General features: G+C 45.2%; 7 protein-coding genes across 7 annotated transcripts; 2 read left to right on the top strand and 5 right to left on the bottom strand.

The window, feature by feature from the left end:
- Positions 1–469: 469 nt before the first annotated feature.
- On the top strand, positions 470–2,161 carry Aspvir_009301 (uncharacterized protein; the record flags this gene model as incomplete). The annotated part of the gene is made up of 1 exon (XM_043272449.1): positions 470–2,161. The coding sequence occupies one exon, from the start codon at positions 470–472 to the stop codon at positions 2,159–2,161; it is 1,692 nt and encodes a 563-aa protein (XP_043128384.1).
- Positions 2,162–2,953: 792 nt separating this feature from the next.
- On the bottom strand, positions 2,954–4,310 carry Aspvir_009300 (Zn(II)2Cys6 transcription factor domain-containing protein; the record flags this gene model as incomplete). Its single annotated transcript, XM_043272448.1, has 2 exons — positions 2,954–4,186; positions 4,239–4,310. The coding sequence occupies 2 exons, from the start codon at positions 4,308–4,310 to the stop codon at positions 2,954–2,956; spliced, it is 1,305 nt and encodes a 434-aa protein (XP_043128383.1).
- Positions 4,311–5,088: 778 nt separating this feature from the next.
- Positions 5,089–6,684, bottom strand: Aspvir_009299 (uncharacterized protein; the record flags this gene model as incomplete). The annotated part of the gene is made up of 2 exons (XM_043272447.1): positions 5,089–5,907; positions 5,968–6,684. The coding sequence occupies 2 exons, from the start codon at positions 6,682–6,684 to the stop codon at positions 5,089–5,091; spliced, it is 1,536 nt and encodes a 511-aa protein (XP_043128382.1).
- Positions 6,685–7,664: 980 nt separating this feature from the next.
- Aspvir_009298 (uncharacterized protein) lies at positions 7,665–8,502 on the top strand (the record flags this gene model as incomplete). Its single annotated transcript, XM_043272446.1, has 2 exons — positions 7,665–7,948; positions 8,013–8,502. The coding sequence occupies 2 exons, from the start codon at positions 7,665–7,667 to the stop codon at positions 8,500–8,502; spliced, it is 774 nt and encodes a 257-aa protein (XP_043128381.1).
- Positions 8,503–9,984: 1,482 nt separating this feature from the next.
- Positions 9,985–12,138, bottom strand: Aspvir_009297 (uncharacterized protein; the record flags this gene model as incomplete). The annotated part of the gene is made up of 1 exon (XM_043272445.1): positions 9,985–12,138. One exon carries the CDS (start codon positions 12,136–12,138, stop codon positions 9,985–9,987), a length of 2,154 nt encoding a protein of 717 aa, XP_043128380.1.
- A 704-nt stretch (positions 12,139–12,842) lies between these two features.
- On the bottom strand, positions 12,843–14,418 carry Aspvir_009296 (uncharacterized protein; the record flags this gene model as incomplete). The annotated part of the gene is made up of 5 exons (XM_043272444.1): positions 12,843–13,039; positions 13,099–13,339; positions 13,388–13,704; positions 13,761–14,107; positions 14,168–14,418. The coding sequence occupies 5 exons, from the start codon at positions 14,416–14,418 to the stop codon at positions 12,843–12,845; spliced, it is 1,353 nt and encodes a 450-aa protein (XP_043128379.1).
- Positions 14,419–15,116: 698 nt separating this feature from the next.
- Aspvir_009295 (uncharacterized protein) lies at positions 15,117–15,513 on the bottom strand (the record flags this gene model as incomplete). The annotated part of the gene is made up of 2 exons (XM_043272443.1): positions 15,117–15,309; positions 15,359–15,513. The coding sequence occupies 2 exons, from the start codon at positions 15,511–15,513 to the stop codon at positions 15,117–15,119; spliced, it is 348 nt and encodes a 115-aa protein (XP_043128378.1).
- Positions 15,514–20,986: the final 5,473 nt, after the last annotated feature.

Here is a 20,986-nt window from a genome sequence, read left to right as displayed (position 1 = left end):
ACCTGCGCCTTTTTGTCATCCCCTGAATTTGGGATCTGTACTCTATGGCAACCTCCGTAAGATTTTCTCATTTCTCTCCTCATGGGTAGAGTAAAGCGAGGACCTGTGGATTTCCTCCCGGGGTTAGGTTTATCTCTTCTAGTTTGGTCGTGAGACTCTTTCGCTTGCCTGACATCCTCGTCCTAGCGCATTCTTACATCTAAATGCAGCAGACGGATTTTTTTAATATCTTGTCTTGCATGTTCACCAGTTTGTGCCGTTTTATGTCGCGAGGGGACCGTACCCCAGATTGGACCCCAAATTTGGGTTATGGATCGGCGATGTTGGACATCAAGGTAGCGTGCACTGCCCCTGACGCTAATGTGCAGGGGCTGACAACCCCTCCAAGCGTATTAATAGGGCCGTTTCCTGGGGACGAGTTGCCCAGCCAAATTCACAAACCTATTAGTTGATCCATTCGACGTTCGACATGGACCGACCGAAACCACGTTCCAGACTCAGGGAAGAGGAATTTTCGGAAGAGCAAAAGCAGCCATTCGTCGAGCAATCACTACACCAGGATGAGGAAGATGGGCCAGATTTTGACACGGCGAGCGCTACAAGATCTGGATGCATTGCCGCCGTATTGACGGGCGTGATTCTCTCCCTTCTTTGCTTGATATCCGGTGTTTACCTCCTCAGAACCAACCAGGCAACACTCGGCGCTTCGGCCTCTATCTCTACTTCTGGAAGAGAAGCCATGGCCCTAGGGATCAACGTCATACTAGCACTCTGCACTGATGGTATGATGTTCGTGCATTCCGTCTCGTTACGTTGGGCATTGTATCGCGAGGGACGCCTGGAGTTCAACACCAATATCCGGCTCTTCACCAGCTCCAAAAGATTCGGCCCGAACAAATGGTACATCAACCTAGTGGCCCTAACTTGCCTGATGCTATCATACGCCTCCTCATCCGTCCTGCTGCTGTCTGACGAAGCTGTTGTGCGATCTGAGAATGAAGACCCATTTCCATTATTGATTAACGCCACAGCTCTAGTAGCCTTGGGTCTAGGCCTCGCCGGTCAGGCCGTCATCGCCATATGGTGCCTAGTGTCCAGCTACAAGTTGATACCGACCTGGAGCTCCAACCCGCTCAACACCGCGTCGGCCGTGATGCAGAAAGGTGACCTCGCTCACCGTCCCGGGAGATGTATGCAATCAGTCCACCAGAGACAAATGCCAAGCCAAGAGACATATCCTATGGATCGACAAGGAAATATGTTCCAATTACAGGGCATGGTGCGATATATTCTCGCCTTACTATGGTCACTCGCTCTTCTGGCCATCGCGTGGCCTATCGCTATCGCCACTGTCTCCAAGTCCATCGGCAACGCCAGTGCTGCTGGCCAGAACTCTGAACCTTTATGCTGGAGAGTTGGATTCAAATGGAATAAAATACAAACGGCGTGCTCTCGGAACTATGTGACGCTGTCTTTGTCCCCATATGCGAATGACCACAATCCTAATTCCGCAACGTTCTCGCTCGGTGCCGAGGCTGTACTTTGCGTTCTCTTTGTCTGTCTTATCCAGGCTAGCCAGACCATTGCATTGCACTGTTTGGAGCTGCTCGTCAACTTGTCCAGAGATGAAGGCATTTGGCGACAAGCTTATAGTGAAACAAGAGAGGCCCCGGGGACACAGTTGGCCACGAATCCATTCCGTGCGGCTGTATCGAGTTGGGAGAACGCCGTTCTATTCATATCCAAAGCGGTGCTGCATTGGATAATTGGTCAGAGCCTGATCCCTTCCGTTACCATTGCAGCCTCCAAAGACATCGAATCATTCGCCTCCACTCCTGTCGAAGACCTGTCGTTCAAACACGAATTCCAGTTTGATATGGTATACTCGCGGTTGATTATATACGCCATACTAGCCGTCCTCGTGGCCACTTTCGCAACATACCTGGCACTCAGGCGACCGAGAGGCTGTCAGCCTGCCGCGCTGGGGCATCTGCAGACCCTTGTAGATCTCGTCGATGATTGGAAGACGGACCAGGGTGGCCGGATGTGGTGGGGGGATAAGACTCAACTGGAGGCCGGTCAGGTGCGGCACGCCGGAACATGCTGGGATAAGACGGTGCTTGGCCCGATATGTAAAACTGCTAGATATGCCGGTGGTTAACCTGAAGCAGTCATTTTCGGGGTCGATTTAACAGGTCCTCGCATTCTGAACATGACGTTACCGAGTTGTAGGCCGTCGTTCGCTATATCGTAACATTGCTTGCTAAGTCTCACAACAGGCTAGTGTCGCAGCAGCGATAGAGGCGATTTTGTCCGACCAGTCGCAAGCTCCTGCGGATATTTTTGATCGTCTGTTCGCTGCATTCTGCTGCCTTTGCCATTTGAGAACGAGTTAGTGACTCGCTTGGTATCATATCGCTAATGAGGCGTAGCTTTAACGGGGGTAGTCTTGGTTCCATATTGCCCAGAGATTCTCGCAATTCTCAGATAGTGGACGGGCACCGTGGTAGGAATGTATGAGAAAAGAAACAAAGATGCAATAGCTGCGATTCGCCGGTGGTTATGCACCTAACTAGGTACTAACGAACGTAGCAGTTAATTGGGTAGTTGCCAACGCAGTTTCTTGCTTAGCTGCTGGACTGAGATGCTTGATACAGTTGTCTAATTAGAACTGCGTGGATAGACCAAATACCACCTCGTCGATCCTCTCGATTACGGTGAAGTTGCTAGGATCCCTTAAAATTGATCCCTGAAGGGGCCTGCCTAGAGGCAACGGCTCTCAACGCTCACTTCGTCCTATTCCATCAAGATCCTTCGCAAGCTGAAACGCTATTGCGATATTTGCACGCTCACTGATACCCTGAAGTTGCTTGATGACCCATTGGCGATTTTGATGACTGATAGCAGGAGATTTACCGACTGTATATAGATTCCAGATCAGCATATACCCACCCTACACGTTGGGTTCTTGGGGTCTATCAGCATCAGGGACCGATACAAGCCCTAGGCCCTGTGGAACGCTGGCCAGTATCTCCGCCCCTCGTCTTGAAATAATCTGCATTGTATACCGGAGCTTAGATTGAAGCTTCAGGTGGCCCTCAGCGGGATAAGCCGGCTCCTCGGTGAGCATCTTGTTTATGAGCCAGCATATAATCTCGCAAACGATGATTTCAACCATTCGAGAGTTGTTCCAGAGTCTTATTGCCCAAGATGTCTTGTATAGGTCATATTGGCCATTACAAGAAATGAAGGTCGCGCCCCCACGGGGTTCCCTGATTGTTATGTACGGTTCTTGCGTAGTAAGGATATCAAGCACATATTGGAAATCACTCTGAATCGCGATCGATTCTTCTAGGAAGTCCGACCAGGACGTGGGTATCAGTAAAGACTTGTCATCATGCTTCTTTGCGACGCCCGCGAAAAGGGTTGCGCACCGCGTGGCGAGCACTCCGAGTAACCAGAATGCATCCGAACGGTCGGTGTACTTGGTCGCCTCTTCCTGCAGCTCCTGCAAGTCGTCTGGAAACGGCTGTACGGTCTGAATACAAGCAGTTGACATATCTGCGCGCACCTGGTTGAACATCAGGATGGCAGGCCTACGGGCAAATTGAGATTTGCCGCGGGCAACCACCAACGCTGCAGCTCCTTTGACATGTCGAACCCAAGACTCAAAATTGGAGATGTGCTCGAAAACTCCCAGCGATATCACCGACATCAAGGTGCTGTCTTTGACGGACTCCGCCGGGGATGCTAACGCCTGGTTCACAAGGCGGATCGCCTCTGAGTATTTGGCGCGCGCACGAATGACCAGCTCGGGCTGGTGAGAGGCCAACGCGACGAGGCCCACGGCCGCCATACTGGCAACGAGGGCCGGGTGCTCCGCATCGGCAGAATAGACCGTCGGGATATAGTTCAGATATCCGCGTGAAGGGGAGAGACCACCTGCGACAAAGTCCCGGAGGAAATAATTCACGCCTATCTCCTCGAGACTGGGATCCAGACCTCGGGTAGGTGGAGTCAACGGGATAGCCCTGGTCGAGAACCCATTCGTTTCTCGTGTCTTACTGGACCGTTTAATGGTGTGGTTTGTCTGGTCACGGAAGATTAAATCCCATTCATCGCGGTATCCAAGGCAGATTTCGCGCGTGCGAATGCATTGACCACACTGGGGAACCTCCTTGTCGCACTGGGTCACCGTGTTAGTGCTAGTGTCATTAGACTGGTAAGGAAAGACCCACGCGTCGTTTCACGACTCGGCAATTCTCGCAACTTCTGGATGTTCTTGCGCGAGGTGCCTTGAGTTTTGGCATATTGAAGCATCCGTCGACAAGGCGATCAATGATGATGATGATGATGAGACTACGAAGAGGAAAGGGAGGCTGGTGTTTGAAGACTGTTGCTCATCGACAGTGCTGACGTGAGCTGAAGACAGCTACAGCCACTTAGGCTGGAAATTGAGTACTATGAATGGCTACTGAATACTGATCCGACTGCTACCCGTGCACGCTAAGGTACCTAGTCTTCTTTGGCTATCTCAGGTGCTGACCAGTCAACACGCGAATTTGGAGATGCCAACAATATCGCAAAGCTGAGTTGTGGTGAAAATCAGCCTTGGTGACCCTATAGAGGCAAAATAAGCTCAATTCAAGATCCTTGACTCCCCAGAGCAACCCACCAATCCAATCGCCGATCCAGATAATGTGAGGATTAAGGGAAAATGCTAGTCGCGTTGGTATTTGTCTAGGGAAGGTCCCCGCCTATACAACGGCCATAGGCCTTTATCCCTTTCTTAGTATCTTCTTTCACAATAATAAGTACGAAAGCTACCTTAGAAACCTCGGAAGGTTTTGTGTAAAGTAGAGTTCGGAAACCATCATTTTAATGGTCCCTGATGCATGCAATTCCATCCAGTCAATGCCAGGAGCTGAAACAACAAGAGTCTAATAGCCAGGAGGACAACTTGATCACGGCACAAAAACACATTACAGTCTAGTTGTAACAGCTGTAGGAACTACGTAGTTTTCACAGTTAGCCGTATTCCCAACAATGGTCCCTGGACTAAACCCAGGGAAAAAAAAAGAGAACAACTTACTCCGAAGGACCCTGCCAGCCGACACATTTCCAGCAATCAAAGAAATGATATGGATCATACTTTTTCTTGATTCGAAGCAATTCCGGATAATTTGATCCAAAGAACGTCTCCTGCCACTCTGGTTCCAAGTAATGGCCTTCATTCAGGTAGCAGCCTCCACCGGGGGTAAGCTCCTTCATGGGCTCGACCGTATCCAGCCATGTTTTCAAAAGTTCTGCCTCAGTGAAGTTGCTGAGCTGCTCCGTCCATCCACCGGTCATGAGGACATGCCAAAGAGCCGAGCGCCAGGCGGGATTAACACTTGTCGCATCCCCGTTTTGGTGGTTCGCCGGGGTGGTCATGATGACCTGGGAGACGGACGTCTCGGGAAGTAGCTTATTGCTAAGGCGGATGCCGTCGAGGACGGCCTGGACGAGATCGGTCACGGTGTGGCGGGTTTCGAATAGGGATTCTGGCATTAGCCGACCTGCGACGACTCCGAAGATGCCGCCTGGGGTTAGTCTGGCGGCAATCTTGTTGGTGACCTGGAGGAACTCGGTGTATTTGGGGTAGGTGGTGTAGGTGCTCTTGCTGACTCGGATACTGGGGTTGTTCGTCACGAAGGAGGCAAATTCACTGGTGAGATATTTCAGGGCTCTTTCGTCGTTGGACGGCAAGACGAGGTAAATCTCGGCTTTAGTCGGCCAGTAGTACGCATGTCCTGAAATGTTGTGGTGGGACCAGACCGGTTGGTTCGTCGCGTGCTGGGTAAGAAGTTGTTCCAGGGCCGGGTAATTGGCCGTCTCATTGCCATGGAGCGTGAAGTTGGCCTCGAGCTGATACACATTGATCTTAACGGCCGGGTGGAGTTAGAACCGGTAGCTTATGAGAATTACGAAGGTGCCTCCGCCTCCACCTCGCATAGCCCAAAAGAGCTCGAGGTCATTGCATCGGTTGATGGTGCGGAATTGGCCATCTGCCGTCACAACGTCGAACTCGACCGCATTATCCACCATTAGACCGTACAAAGGACCAAAAATACCGTGACCACCTCCTTGACCAAACCCGCCCGCCAGGCCCACCGATCCTTCATTTCCGCCCGTCACATCCATGTTGAACTCCTGGAAATAGGTGTAGACATCCGACGCTTGAGCACCAGCCCCTATCTCCCCGATATGTTGACCGTTCGAAACCGGACAGTTCGACGCAACAAAGTCCGCATGATACGTCATCGTGTTCATGCGGTGAGTCCAGATCGCAAGGGTGTTGGGACTGGTCGAGCGGCCAAAGTAGTCATGTCCAGTGTTCTTGACGGTGACTCTGAGATTATGCTTTCGGGCAAACTTGACAGCGGTGACCACATGCTGAGGTTCAGAAGCATCGACATACAATGACGACAACCGGCCGAGGTGGCAGTCGGCTGAGAGGGATTTGGACGGTTTGACCGCATTCAGTGCGCATGCTTCAATATGGCAAACTTCCCAGTTGAGGGATGTCGCTGCGCCGTATACATCGGTTCGTACCTGATTTGTTGTGTAGTTCTCGGCGGCGACCACACAAGCTGAAGGGTCGTAGTATGGAGAACTATAATAGCAGGTTGCGGCGTAGGGCATTGTGCGGTGCAATCTGCCAGACAGACTGCTATTAAAGCTCGCCCATTCTTTCGCCGACGGCCAAGAAGATTGTCCAGTGTGACTGTTGTACTCCGAAGGTGTCGCTGATGTGGTGAAGATTAGGCTCAATAGGGCCACCAATGCAGGTGCGGCATTCGCTAAACAAGATATGTGCACCATTGCTCGGGGTTTGAACGCCACAATTAGAAGTACATAGGAAAGGAAGAAATTGCTGCCGCATCATGAAGAGCTCGCTGTCGGCTGTCCCCATTATTTATAGCCACCCAGATGATGTATTGGACGACAAAGCATGGCAGAGATACCTAACATCTCCCAAAGTGGTTGGCCCGTCGACATGTCCCCTTTCATTGGCCGAGCATCTTACATGCCCGAAAAGCACTAGCGCTGGCGCCGGAGCGCTCCATGCGGTTAGTAAATGAGCTTGAATCTCACTGTGGCTGTGGCCCTGTGGGGTATATGATATATCGCAACATCGCACCTACCCGAAGAGAACTAGCCCAGGCTTTTACATCAGTTGTTTTGGCTCTCGGGAGATGAAAATGGGAAGTCCGCCTTGAAGTTTGCCTTGAACGCCCAACTGGGCCCCCCATCGGGCCCCACGGGGGCAGTTACACCTATGCAATGGACGAGGAGGAGTTCGCGACTGGCTTCTCTCGTGATTTCAGCTCCTGAATGACGGCACACGCGCTAATCCTCTTGCGGTAATCTAGATGCTGGTCCACTCACCATCTCAATACCAGTAGGGCTGTGATCTCCATGACCTCGACATCGAGTTTCCCATGTTCTAATCCCAAGGACGTAAAAGGGAGCAGCTGTCCCCTTGTTCGATGGACACATCAAGCAGTGTTGTCTCCAGTCTAACATACTTGTCCATACACTAATTGTTCTTCTTCTTCTTCTTCTTCTTCTACTACTACTACTACTTCTATAACTTCTACTATTCCTACCAGTACAGCACCATGGGAAAGATCACCTACCGCGACGGCATTGCAATCCTCCAGCTCATCATATTCCCCATCATCCTCGTTGCTGCCATTTTCATCTGGAAGCGATCAGGCTGGAGGGTTGGCAGGAAGATCTGGCGATATCCTGTCACACTCTCGCTCATACGAATTGCTGGCAGTATTTCTTCGTTGCTCTCGATCAATAACAACTCGTACAACATCAGAGTGGCTGAGGCAGTATGTCAGTTGATCGGTCTAGCCCCTTTGCTGCTAACCTTTATCGGACTGCTGCGTCAAATGTAAGCTGGCGACCCCGGAAGTTCTCCATCCCACCAAAACGCAGACTAACAGTTGTGCTCTCAGTGATGTGGAGGAGAAAATGCCGCCCAGGCCAATGAAACTACTGACGTTAATCACCTTCATTGGCCTTATTCTTGGTATCGCAGGAGTCAGTTCCGGTGGTTATCCACCCGACAAACTCGCCAAGGCCGCCATGGGCATCTTCCTCGCCGTCTTCGTGCTTTTCCTCGTCCTGAGTGTCTGGTTATTCCTGGAACTCAGCGGTTCATTGCGACGATTCCAGAAGAAGCTCTTTATCGCCATTGTCCTGTCTACCCCCTTCTTGGTGACCCGGCTGATCTACTCGACCCTCGGCGATTACACTTCTCTGGATACTTTCTCTCTGGATGGAAATCCAACCGTCTATCTATGCATGGCGGTGCTGGAAGAAATCATTGCCTTGGCAATCACCATGGCCTTGGGTATATTGGCTGTGTTGGAGCCGGACTTTGTCAAACTCACTCCTCAACCCCGGGAGGACCCGGAACAGAAGCCTGAGGGTGTGAATTTCTGATTTCAGGGGAATGCAGTGTCGCTCGATGATATAAATCTTAAATCCGCGCGGTGTTAGAGGACGGCGAGAAGTGGTGGGTTTTGGTGATGGAAAGGAAAGATTGTAGGGACGAAGCTGATGGATTATACTTTCCAAAATATCATGGCAAAATGTCTGGGCTGTGTGGGAGCTGATTTTCATTCTCTTCAATGCGTAATGTGCACCGTGGCTGCCACTAGCCATAACACTGGCGCACACATCAGGGTCCGCGGCCTAGGATTGACTAGTCTTGGATCTATAACTGTATGGGAGTGATGACTGTACCTTTGAGACTGTACAAGCAGCGGTTAAAACATCCACCAAGAGCTGTTCGCCATGGATAACACATTTCATGTCCCCACCGAAAGCCTATTGAATCAAGAGAAGTTAGTTAAACCATACATGGAGCCACAGAAATGTCATTATGAGAATCTTACCTGACGGCAGATGACTTACCAGTGCTTCACAAGTGTCCCGTTAGCAGCAGCTGCTGCTAGTGGTGCAGGGTAGTTAGCAAAATAGATGGATTATTTTATTCACTGGAAGCTCTAGGTCCTTCCGCAGTCTAGCTCGGCCTCAAAAAACATGGCAAGTGCATAGCCTGCAGTGTGCTACCAGGTAACCAAAAGGCTTGAATGTGCACATGTGCGCGAGTCCAAAGACACCAAACAACACTCCGTACATGAGGTTAGACATGGCTGTGTCTGTATACTGTGCGGTGAGGTCATCTAGCTCCAGGGATGTTAACTATTCGGGCTATGATTAATGATCCCACGTCTATATAGCTGAGCTGACGAGCGAGTTTATAGATTGGGACCAAAGAAATAGACAGTACTGCCTATTTGATTGGCTGTACATCTTAATTGCCTCATATGGAAATGATTGGCTGGTGGAGGTCAATTTGTTTGACGGTTGTATCAGATCTTCTCTTACTCCCTATCGCGCTGACCACCGGCTGGATCTACGTGACGTTGCCAAACAGATGGATGCAAGAGAGACAGCGCTCCTATCAACGGTTTTACAAAGCTCTGACTGCCCACTGGCTCATGGTGGAATGGTGTGGGTTGTAAGAGTAGCCGCCTATCTTGGTCCCCCATAGAACAGGCGCTGTGGTCTCATGACGAGTGCGCTGAATCGGCACTTGTTTTCAGCAATTGCCATTTGCGGGTAATTTTGGGGAAATGCTTCGGGTTGGCCGGGAACTTGGCCGGGACGACTGTTTGCAATTGGCTGGATATCAACCAACTGGGATTCCTGCCATGTGGGCCACTCCCATCTGCGTTTTTTAGTCACTAGGCTCCCCCATTTGGCGCGTGACCACTTCTGGTGCCCGTGTACTTTGATATCGAAGCACTTGGGTAGTGCGCCCACGGTCCCATTTGAGACATCCGACGCTTCGCTGGACATCCGTAGTGGCCGCGGGAAAATGCGCGTCTACTTCTATGAGTGGACCATAGAAGCAGGCTATTTCACACGCAATCGCTTCGAATCCCTCGCTTCAATACTGCACAGCGATCTTTTGACGCTAGCCATGCGCTTTCCACCCGGTCGACGATCCAGAGTGGAGCGATGAAAGTCAATGATCAGAGCTCGCTTTAGTTCAGAACTCCAGAGAATATTATCCAGCCGGAGATCTTGATGCACGACCCCCAAGGCACGAATTTCGTTCTTTGACCTCGAAATCTCACGCCACATGGCCGGTCCGCGCTTGAGCTTGCTCGTGCTCTCCCCGCCCCAGGCCATGAATAACATGTGACGAATCTCTCCAGCTCCATGCAAAAAATAAATTTTTGCGAGATCGATAGCTCCGAGGAAAACAGGGACCGCAGACCCCTGCGCTTTTCGAAGGACGTGGTAAATGTCAGCCTCACGGGAGACTTCCTTCCAGAGGCGAGAGGTGGTTCCCTTTCCGACTATAGTATAACCATATATAGCACAAGTGATCTTGAATGGCGCCCCGTATGCCCCGCAGTTACCGAGCGGTGTGCAATTATGGTTGAGGTCTTCATCCAGCTGACGCTTGAGCAGTTCCACTAGATTCCCGGCAGTGACAAGGTGTCGGTTGCCATTTTGGCCTCGTTGATGTAGTGCTACATTTGGGCAGTTAGCGTCTAAGGGAGCATTCCGCTGAAGCCCGAGCAGACACCGCTGTGTGCAAAACGGCACCATACGGTGCTGATGTTGGCTGTTGCATGTATCGTTAGTAGATTGGCGTGTTGTCCGCTGCGTAGGTGGAGAAGATGCGACCTGGCTGATGCCTCGCTTTCGTGCTGGTGCTCCTTGATTTGAATCCGGATCTGGTGAGTCCTCCCGTTGGCTTCGGTTCACTGTATCCGACGGCGAACAACCTGGCCGGGACCGAGTGGAGACTCGACGACCCGTGACTGTATGAGAGTCCAGAGGTGATGACGGTAGATACTCAGAACTGGCATATTCGGAACTAGTAGGTTGGGAGCCGGTATATCCAGAATTTGGAGGTGTTCTTTGGAGCTCTTCCTCGGGGATCTGGGCCCTTGTGTGGTCAAAACTTGTCTTCCATATATGTAATCCTGCTCGTGCATTATTTCGCCATTCTTGGTCCCGCACAGGCAAACTAGAGCTCATTAAGCAAAGGCACAGCACCCTCGCAATGGCGGTGTTAGGTTGCTGGAAACTCTGGTCGTCCTCTGCATTCACATCCATGTTGGGCTCACAGAGATAATAGCAAAGGGTACTCGGATCATCGTATGGGACATGGAGGAGAACCTGTGCTAAACTGTTTGTTAAGTAAGAGATCTCAAGGCCTTCTTGAATCATCACGTGGTAATGCTGAACCAGCGCTGCACCCACCAGCCGCTCTGCATTGTGTCTCAACCTCACTGTCTCGTCTACCGGGATGGTATCTGGCTTTACTACAGTTTCCCAGAAATCCATCGGCCGAAGCCCAACTCGTAAATTTTCGACAGAGAGCTTATGAGGCGGCTTATACTCGACTGTGGTGAGGAGGGTAGTGTTATTGTCGTCGATTCGATGAATACAGAACTGATCGGGCCGGGCTCGGTGGGGATTAGATGGTTCGTCTTCCGATGGATCAACTTCGGCTTCATCTAGGGCGTTCGCATGATTATCGAAACGGATGCCGTTGCCTAATCGAAACCGCTGCCGAGCCTCTCGTATTTTGCAGAGTTCCGCAATCACATCATGCACGTGGTCTTCCACGGCAAATCGCTCGTAACTTTCTAAATCTTGTTCACTGCTGAGAGGTCGACGACTAAACCGACGACCAAGGCCTTCCAGCTCCGCCAAGGGCGAAAATAGCCGGGGTGCATCTTGCTCTGATGGCTGCAAGTAACTGCAAACCGCGTCGTAGATTGCTTGTTGCCTGGCTGGACAGTCCTCCCACAGGCGAAGCCGTGTGGGACAATATTTTCCAGTTGGCGGTGGTATGGTTCCTCGAGTGGACCGAGATGGGGTTTCGACTTTCAGGGATGTCGAGAGAAGGCTGTGGCAGGCGCGGATAAATTCACTAAACGTGGTGTGCTGGTTGCGGCGTTTTTCCCTGAGGAAGAGGGCTTTATAATCTGGTGAGTCGGACATGAGCACCGTTTTTGAATCACGAAGGGAGAGGAGGAAAAGCATGGTTCAGAGTGATGTGCGCTCTGTCATTCAACTGTCTGAGATGCAACAGGGTCGCAGGGGAGAACTGGAGCCTAGTGCCCAGAGAGGCACGTGATGCAGATGCCTGAGACGCCAAGGAGATCCGCCCGTAGACCAAGTATCTACCCCTCAGTGGAAATTCGATAATCCAGCTGGTGTGGAGATCGAGCTAAAAACAACACCGTTCCGGTAGATTTTTGTTAAAATGCTCTATGGATTGAATCAGCTCGCCAAATTACAAAGAACTTGTTGAGAGAGAAATGAAGCTGCGGAGACAGGCCGAGGAAGATAGACGACAGGCTGAAGAACAAAACAAACTGTTCACTCGAAAGACGTCTTTGCTAGAATATCTTCGAACCTGCCATAACTTGCTCTCCAGGCCTTTACGCGTGAGAACTCCGTCTCGCTCTACGAAGGAGAAAATACCCGCTCCTGAAGGGGAATTTCGCCCTGCTCGCCTACTTCCACGGACAGATTGCGCAGCAGCGCAGCAGGAAATCTACGATTCAGTTTGAAGCTACGTCCATGCAACAAGCGACCACCCGCTTCAATTATTCTCGACAGTTGCGCGCCTTGAAGGCCTTGCCGACTCTTTAGATCGTCCACTAAGCAGTGAACGGGACCTTGAAAGTGCAGAGCTAGGGATAATGTTTCAGGTAACAGCTGTGGCTGACATTTTGCAGTTTTCAAGAATCTTTTATTGAGTCATCACTGAGCCATGGATCTTCGATGAGCTCCTTGGCAGTTTTCCTATCAGCTGGAAGCCACCGGAGCATCTTCTTGGCAAACGATAGGAACTGGCTTTTCTGCTCTCCTTCAAGTGTGTCAACTGTATCTTCAATTTTGAGGTTGTGGGGAATCAAGTCCCCATGTAAGAATTCGCCTGTTCGGAAATCAAATTAGTATAAGGAAATAAATTCTGTATGTCAGGAAGGGCTTCACCATTCTCATCAAAGAAGGGCCCCCCGAACCACTCCGATGCAGTTGTACACATTTTTCCCTCGGCGTTCTGGGCAGCTGGAGCCCAGTTCCATCTAAGGCCCTCCCTTTCTAGAAGTATAAGTTCTTTTGGCGGTGGACCAAGCAATGCAATCATTTCCGCTAGATGTTTTGCGGGGTTGTATTTGCCTTGGGTATCAGCAGTCCTGGAGAATAAATCTCGTCGTTCAAGCAAGTTCCACATCTATCAATGATTAGCTGATAGGTGGGCATCACATAAGATAAGGCTCACCAGAACACCCAGATTCCAGATGTCAGCGCTGTACGTCCACCCAGCGCCCAATATGACCTCGGGGGCCCTGAGATCATCTGGCTGGATTGGATGCCTATTCATGACTGATGTATCTTTGTGGTGGTGTGCTAGCCCAAAATCCGTGATTTTTGGAAGAATATAATACGACCTCAACCCTCCGAAGTCGTTATGAGAGACATAAACATTATGACTATCTTTGATTTTCCGGGGCATTGGGTTGAATGGCTGTGCACGCGCAAAATCTTGCAGGACCGAAGGATCCTCAAATCCGACTAGGATGTTGTCCAACTTCAGATCTATTAAGATAATAAATATAACTCATAGGCAATACGACGGTGATGACTTGGCTTACCTGTATGTATGATGTTGCATTCGCTGTGCAAGTAGTCCAAGCCTTTCAGAAGCAGTTTCATATAACCCTTCAAAAGCCCCAAAGGGAGCCTCTGATCCCGGCAGCGACTTTGAAATAGCCATAGTGGCTCTCGCATCGGTTCATACCCTAAGCATATATGTGTACCATTCGGGCCCCTTTCTTCAAAGTATTCGACGAAAGTCCTGATATAGTTACGACCATCGTGGTAGGAGTTTGCATGTGCGATATGACTTTCAATCTGAGCCTCATGCGAAGCTGCATTTGTGTCTTGGTAATCACAATTTCCAACCTTCACGGTCAAATAGCGTTCGGATTGGCAGCGCCAGCTGGTGAATGCTTCGCCATCAGCGCGGAACACGTAGTCAAGATCACCCGCAATCACTTACCGTCGAACGTCTCGAACAAGCCATACAGTAGAACAACTGCCCCAGCCAAGCTTTGTCAATGCTTCAAACCTTTGATTGAACATGTACCCAGGCTCAACAGGAAAATAGAACTTGGCATCATATCCAGGAGCAACCTCTTCTTCAATGGGAACTTCCAAGGGCAGCTCAGTCCCTGCAGTATGAAAAACGGTGCGGGGCTTGCGGAAGACAGAAGGTCTAAAAATAAATGGCTGCAAGGAGCGCCTAGCCATATTCAATTTCACTCAATATACTCAGCTGGAACGAAGGATGATAAATAAGACTAAAACCAAATTTTGGGGTAATGACAGGAAGGGGTATTTCAAAGGCTTCGGATGACACATTAATCTGTTCCGAACTGAACTCCAGTCGGGAATACTGCTCAGTGGGTCATTGGGTCCACCAATAGGAATATCAACAGGTCTGAATTGCTATATAGCCCCTAGCTGGCAATTTGGATGGGCATAAACATGACTAATCTTAGCGGATCTATAGTATCTCCTTTCTCCAGGGATCCACCAATCCTGCTGCTCCGTCAACTCCCCCAGTTTTGTCGGAACAAGAAAAGCAGGGATGGACTAAGAATGTTGCCCATGGAGCATTTTTGGTCTAGCGGTATTGTGCCCCATATTTATTGCGACAGGTTTCCAACACCTCGCTCCTATCAACCCGTATGGTCAGCCAATCCACAAGTGAAAAGATTTCAGTCGGCTTTATGTTCTATATTCCAATTCAAGGAAACGGAATCTTATCAAAAAAGAACAATGGATTTGATTCATGTGTGGGTAAAGCTAAGAACAGTCGCATGCACCACTGCGGGTTCTTTAGATGCTACAACCACGACAGCGACGTCAACTAATTTGTGTACATCATAAGCATAGTTATGTCTTATAAGGAGCGCCGGATCCAGTTCCAAGCCTCTTATTATCATCTACGCTTGTGACGATTCAGATTCATCCGTAGACACTACCACCTGTCCGAAAATCTTTTTAGAAAACTTGACCAACCCACTCTTATAGGCGTGGAAAGATGTAATGCGCTTCCTGCCCTGCATGTCTTCAAAGCCAACTGCACCAGAGACATGTTCTGGATCGTTGTTGCTCGGTGTCGGATGCGGATTTCCGCTTTTATTCAATAAGTGAAATCCCTTTTCTGCACAGGGTTTGTCCTTACTTCACGACTCCAGTGTCCACGTTTTTAAGACCGGGGGTTTTATCAATTGCTGCCTCGACATTTCGGATGGCCCAGTCAACGGGCTCAGTGGTACCGTTGAGAGTCCACTTCAGCTTTTTCAAATAATTTGAAGTGGTTGAAAAAGCACGAGACATCTTTGATAAACGATCTAGATTTTTTAGCCTTTGGATGCGTCTTATGCGTCATGTTGCCATGAATAGGGGAGGAAGACTAACAAGAATATTTATACTGGTTATCAGGCGAGAGAAAACTTTAAGACTTTATCTCTGCTATAGTGGTTGTTATGGAAGTGGAAGGACAAGCACTATTTTATATTATAGATTCGCAGCAGAAGATGAGCATACTTAACCGCAATGGGCGGATGCAGCAATTAGGATTTGTCTCGATTAGCCTCGGGCAGAAATGGTCTCGAGCATAGCAACTGAAGCTATATTAATATCCGTGCATTAGCGGAAGCTCGGTTTGCTATCTATTTTTATTTACTCGCCCATTCAAACCTGACCGTCAGGAACCCCAAATTTTCTCCTGGCGGCAAACAACTGGACAGGAAGCTTCCTTCGCCGGCCAACTCGAGGCACTTACCCCGCTTTCTCGAGCGGCAAACCTAGTGTCAAAACGGGAGAAATCACGGCATTATGAGCAGATCTGGTCTGGTCCGCAACTCCGTATCTACTCTATGGCTCCATGAATATCCTCAGGTCCTGGCATGGCAACTTCCCCAAAACAAATGTTCTTGTCAATCCAGACACATATGAAATCACTGGTATTGTCGACTGGTCCCTAGCAACGGTGCAACATTTCCGGCTTTAATCTAGATTGTCTCTTCCTGATGACAGGGTATATGGAGTTAAGTTGGCACGATTACACCTGCCGATCGCGTCTCTTGGAGGCATTCTGGCCCGAATTCTGAACGGTGTCAGGAATCGAGGATGCTAGAAGCCTGCGCCGTGAGAACGTTCGCTCTTTCGGCCAGACAGCGGCCAAAATTGGTCCTACGACACGCATTCGATCGAAAAGACGATGGTGGGTCTGAGGTGCTATCTACCTCTGACATTATTTTGAGAATGCTAAACGCGTGGCTTGACGGGAAATCTACATAGTGGCACCACTAACTAGCACGTATTTTTGGCTCCGAATAGGCAGGTGACGAGGAAAGAAGGGGGGGGGGGGGGGGGGGGGGGGGGGGGGGGGGGGGGGGGGGGGGGGGGGGGGGGGGGGGGGGGGGGGGGGGGGGGGGGGGGGGGGGGGGGGGGAAGGGGGGGGGGGGGGGGGGGGGGAACTATTCATTCTCAATTCACCGGTGCTTTCGGTGATGGGGCTTGCAGCTCATGTTTACTGCCCATTTTCATTGACTTGATCATTCAATTCGTGTTTCCACCTCCCTAATCAGCACCGAACGATTGGAGAATCGATTTTTCCCCTGGCGGCAAATCATTGGATGAGATGTTATCTTTACGCAACAGCAGTTACCCCTGCTTCCATGGGGCGCAACTATTAGCACGAGAACCTCTCAGACCATGGAATTTATCGGGGGCGAAGTCGAGGTGACAGAGACAGTTACTGTTGTAAAGAGTCCCATGTAATCAGAATGTTAGCAAGAGTACAGACCAAGATAATATTATGGGATACAACTTTCAGGGGAGGTAATTATTAGACTTTAAGCAGTGATCCCTTGGTCAAATCCACTATAAAGCCTTCATTCATCCCTGATTACTTAGGTGCCCACATTTGGTGTTAACTTGAGGTTGTGACTTATTTTCACTTAGTTATAACTAATTTATATTAGTAAGATAGTATAAATAATAGTTATTTAGTAGACTAAGACTAGATTAGGTTAAATAAGAAGTATACTACTCTTATTGTAGCGGGCAGGGCCCACTGGATGCTTGTGCTTACTAAGCCCTCGCCCTCGCGAACTGCCTTAGGTATCAATGAACTCTCATCTAACCTGGATAGTAGTAGTTATATAACCTTACTTATTATTTATACTCTCCAGTCTCTCCTTTTTATGTTCAGCCACTGCAGCCCTAGTTAGAGACTCTTCAGCAATTTCTTACCATCTGAATCTAGGTTATAGATCTATATGGCTTCTAGCCTGTGATATTAGAAATTACTTATGTATAAATAAGTTAGATGAACCAGATGAACTAGATGAACTAGATGAACCAGATGAACCAGATGAACCAGATGAACCAGATGAACCAGATGAACCAGATGAACCAGATGAACCAGATNAGATGAACCAGATGAACCAGATGAACCAGATGAACCAGATGAACCAGATGAACCAGATGAACCAGATGAACCAGATAAACCAGATGAACCAGACAAACCAGATAAACCAGATGAACCAGATGAACTAGATGAACCAGATGATACTGATAGTATGAATTATAATAATATATTATTGCAGATATTGACATCCCTAGAAGGACCTAATAAAGAACACCTATAATAATAAAATACTGGGATATTCATAGTTGTTAAGGACATGGAGTCTTTAAAGAGTGTAAGGGTAGGGGGTAGGCTAGTAGCTGCCCTATATATGCCTCCTTTACTTTAAGGGATTCTAGCTATCTTTTATATTTAACCTAAGCTAAGAATGAATATAAGATCTAACTAACTATATAAATAATAATATTAGTTACTAGATATTATTATATACCTAATATAGCTTTCTTAAAGCTATATACCTACTATTAATATTATATCCTCCCCTGCTTAAATTAAACTTTATCTATAGAGTTCTTAGTTAGTACCTATTAATATAACTATATAGATATAACTATTACTAAGAGATATAGGTTTCTAAATCTAGTATTTAGATATTATTATTTCTTTATTAATAATCTATAGAATTAACTAAATTATTCTTTATACTATTATTTTAAAATTACTATAGTAGTAGCTAAGTATATTCTTTATTTAATATATAAGAGATATAATTAGATTACCTTACTTAGTAATATTAATAAGTAAGTTATCTAAGTAATTAGTAATCCTTAAGTACTATATAAAGAATTATAATAAATATTATTATTTATATATATATATAAATAATTAAATTAATAAAGATAGAATTAACTAATAAGTATAAATAAATAAGTAAGTATTTACTACTAGTATATATAGCCTAGATATAAATACCCCTAACTTTTCTTACTTAATATATAAGATATTTTATAACTAAGCCTTAATATTAGATCCCTTAGCTTAGCTTTTATTTATTTAGATTAATAGATTTTTATAGTCTCTTTCTTTTATAAAGTATATTTATCTACTTTAATTTCTTAGTTATTATACTCCTATTCCTAATTTAAAGATGCTTATTCCTAATTATTATAATACTATTAAGTAGGTAATAGAGAAGTACTTTTTCCTATTAATAAAGTAAGATAGATCCTGTATTACCCTTCTAGATATAGTATATAATATTAAATAGTCTTATAGTAAGAGTAGTAAACTATTAATAAAGCTAATTATTAATCTATCTTAGTAATTAGCTATTATTCTCTATTAGTAAGGTATTACTATAAGTCCTAGTTATAAGTAATATATAGACTCTAATATATTTCTTAAATATATTATATCTCCTAAGTATAATTTAAATAGTATAATTTAGGCCTTATTTTAAGGTATCTATATAAACTATCTATAGTATAGAAAAGATTTAAACTATAAATTCTACCTAGGTTATAGTAAGTAATAGAATTCTAGGGATAATATATAAGTTTCTTATTTTAAACTTTTTTACTAATAGTTACTTATTTATATAGGATAATTCTATAAGCTAGTAGTCTACTAAAGATTTAGAATAATAGTTCTACCTTATAAGATATATCTCTAAGTAAAACTATTAATATATCTACTAAATAATAATTAAATACTTTATATTAAACCTCTCTTAAGCTTACTATTAAATCTAGCCTAAGTTATTATAGTTATTACTCCTCTTCTTCTATAAATAAAGCTATTTTATCTATACCTAATACTAATCTAAAGTATTAGACTAGATTAAGTTAATTAAGTAGTTCTAAAGAGAATCCTATTCCTATATTAAATATTTATTATTACTATACTACTATAGAGAAAGCTTAAGCTAAAATAATATACTCTAATATCCTAATCTTCCTAATACTAAGTAGTAGTTCTCTAATCTTAGGTACTACTCTAACTTTAAGTACTATAAATTTCTTTATTTTTAGTATAGATCCTACTATAGAGATTATTATTACTAATCCTTACTTAAATCTATCTTAGTCTAACTCTATTACTTCTAGTCTTAATAATTTAAAGAGTAAATATTATCTTACTTTAAATAGAGTATCTCTAACTTCTTTTAAGAAATATTATTTTAACTATCCTCTTAATAGTACTATTCTCCCTTAGTCTATATTAGTATCTAACTTTAAAGATCTTATTATACTTTAAGTAGTTTAGAAGGATCTTACCTATTTCTCTAAGCTTATTAATAGAAAAATTTTAAAGCTTAAGGAAGCTCTTTACTCTAATAAAGTAGATAATAATAATAAAGAACTTAATCTAAAGAATAAGATATATTAGGATAAGTAACTTACTAGTCTTACTAGCCTTTAAGATAGAGATAGAGGCTAAGATAGTTAAGCCTAGCTCCTATTAATAAAGCTAATAAAGTTAAGGAAGTCTAGAAGGTTCTTCTAGTATTCTTTTAAAGTTATCTATAGTATTTCTCTTAGTTATTTCTTTTATATTTAGCTATTTTTAAGTAGTTTTACTTAAATAGAATAGGTTCTTTCTCTTATCTTAATATTCTTATAATACTAGATAACTTATCCTTCTCTAATTACTCCTAATAAGTTAGAATTATTATTATAAATAGTTTATTAAAGTCTATATCTCTTCTATTAGCATCTTATTAGATTTAATTATTCTTTAATAAATTATATAGTATTCCCTTATTTAATTTATTATTTAAAGAAGTTAAGTTAATTTTACTCTAGTTACTTTCTAGAGTTAACTTCTTTAGATAGTATATAGAATAGCTAGTTTCTATTAATATATTATTAATATATTTTTAAATCTTTATTTATTAAGTATATTACTTTATTAAGATACCCCCTCTTACCTACTTTAAATATATATCTAAATATTTAGTAGATTCCTAATCCCTTTAAGTTATTTTTAAAAGATTATTATATAAGAATAAGGGTTCTTTAACCTCTTTAAGCACTTTATATACTTTAATTAATATATAAAGTAATAATCCTATCTTTTATAATTATTATATTAGTATAGCTAATATCTATAGTTTCTTTAGCTTATTATTAAAATTAGCTTCTACTAATTATTAGCTATTAATTAAGTTCTCTACTATATATTTATTAGGTTCTGAAATAGTATATATACTAAGTAGATATAATTATTTAATCTTATATAGACTAAATTATTTATATTAGAACTTCTAAGGGGATTTATTCTAGATAAGGATCTATTAATCTTTTATAAAATAAGATTCCTTTATATTACTATCTTAAATTAAGTTTTATTTAATCACATGTGCTAATAGCTTCTTATTAGCTAGGGATTATATATAGTTAATATATTATAATTAAGTTTTAATATCTTAGG

This window comes from Aspergillus viridinutans, assembly GCF_018404265.1.
Source record: "Aspergillus viridinutans IFM 47045 DNA, scaffold_8, whole genome shotgun sequence".
In the NCBI taxonomy this organism is placed as follows: domain Eukaryota; kingdom Fungi; phylum Ascomycota; class Eurotiomycetes; order Eurotiales; family Aspergillaceae; genus Aspergillus; species Aspergillus viridinutans.
Note: the sequence above shows the minus strand (reverse complement) of the source record. Positions and strands in the feature narration are given on the sequence as shown.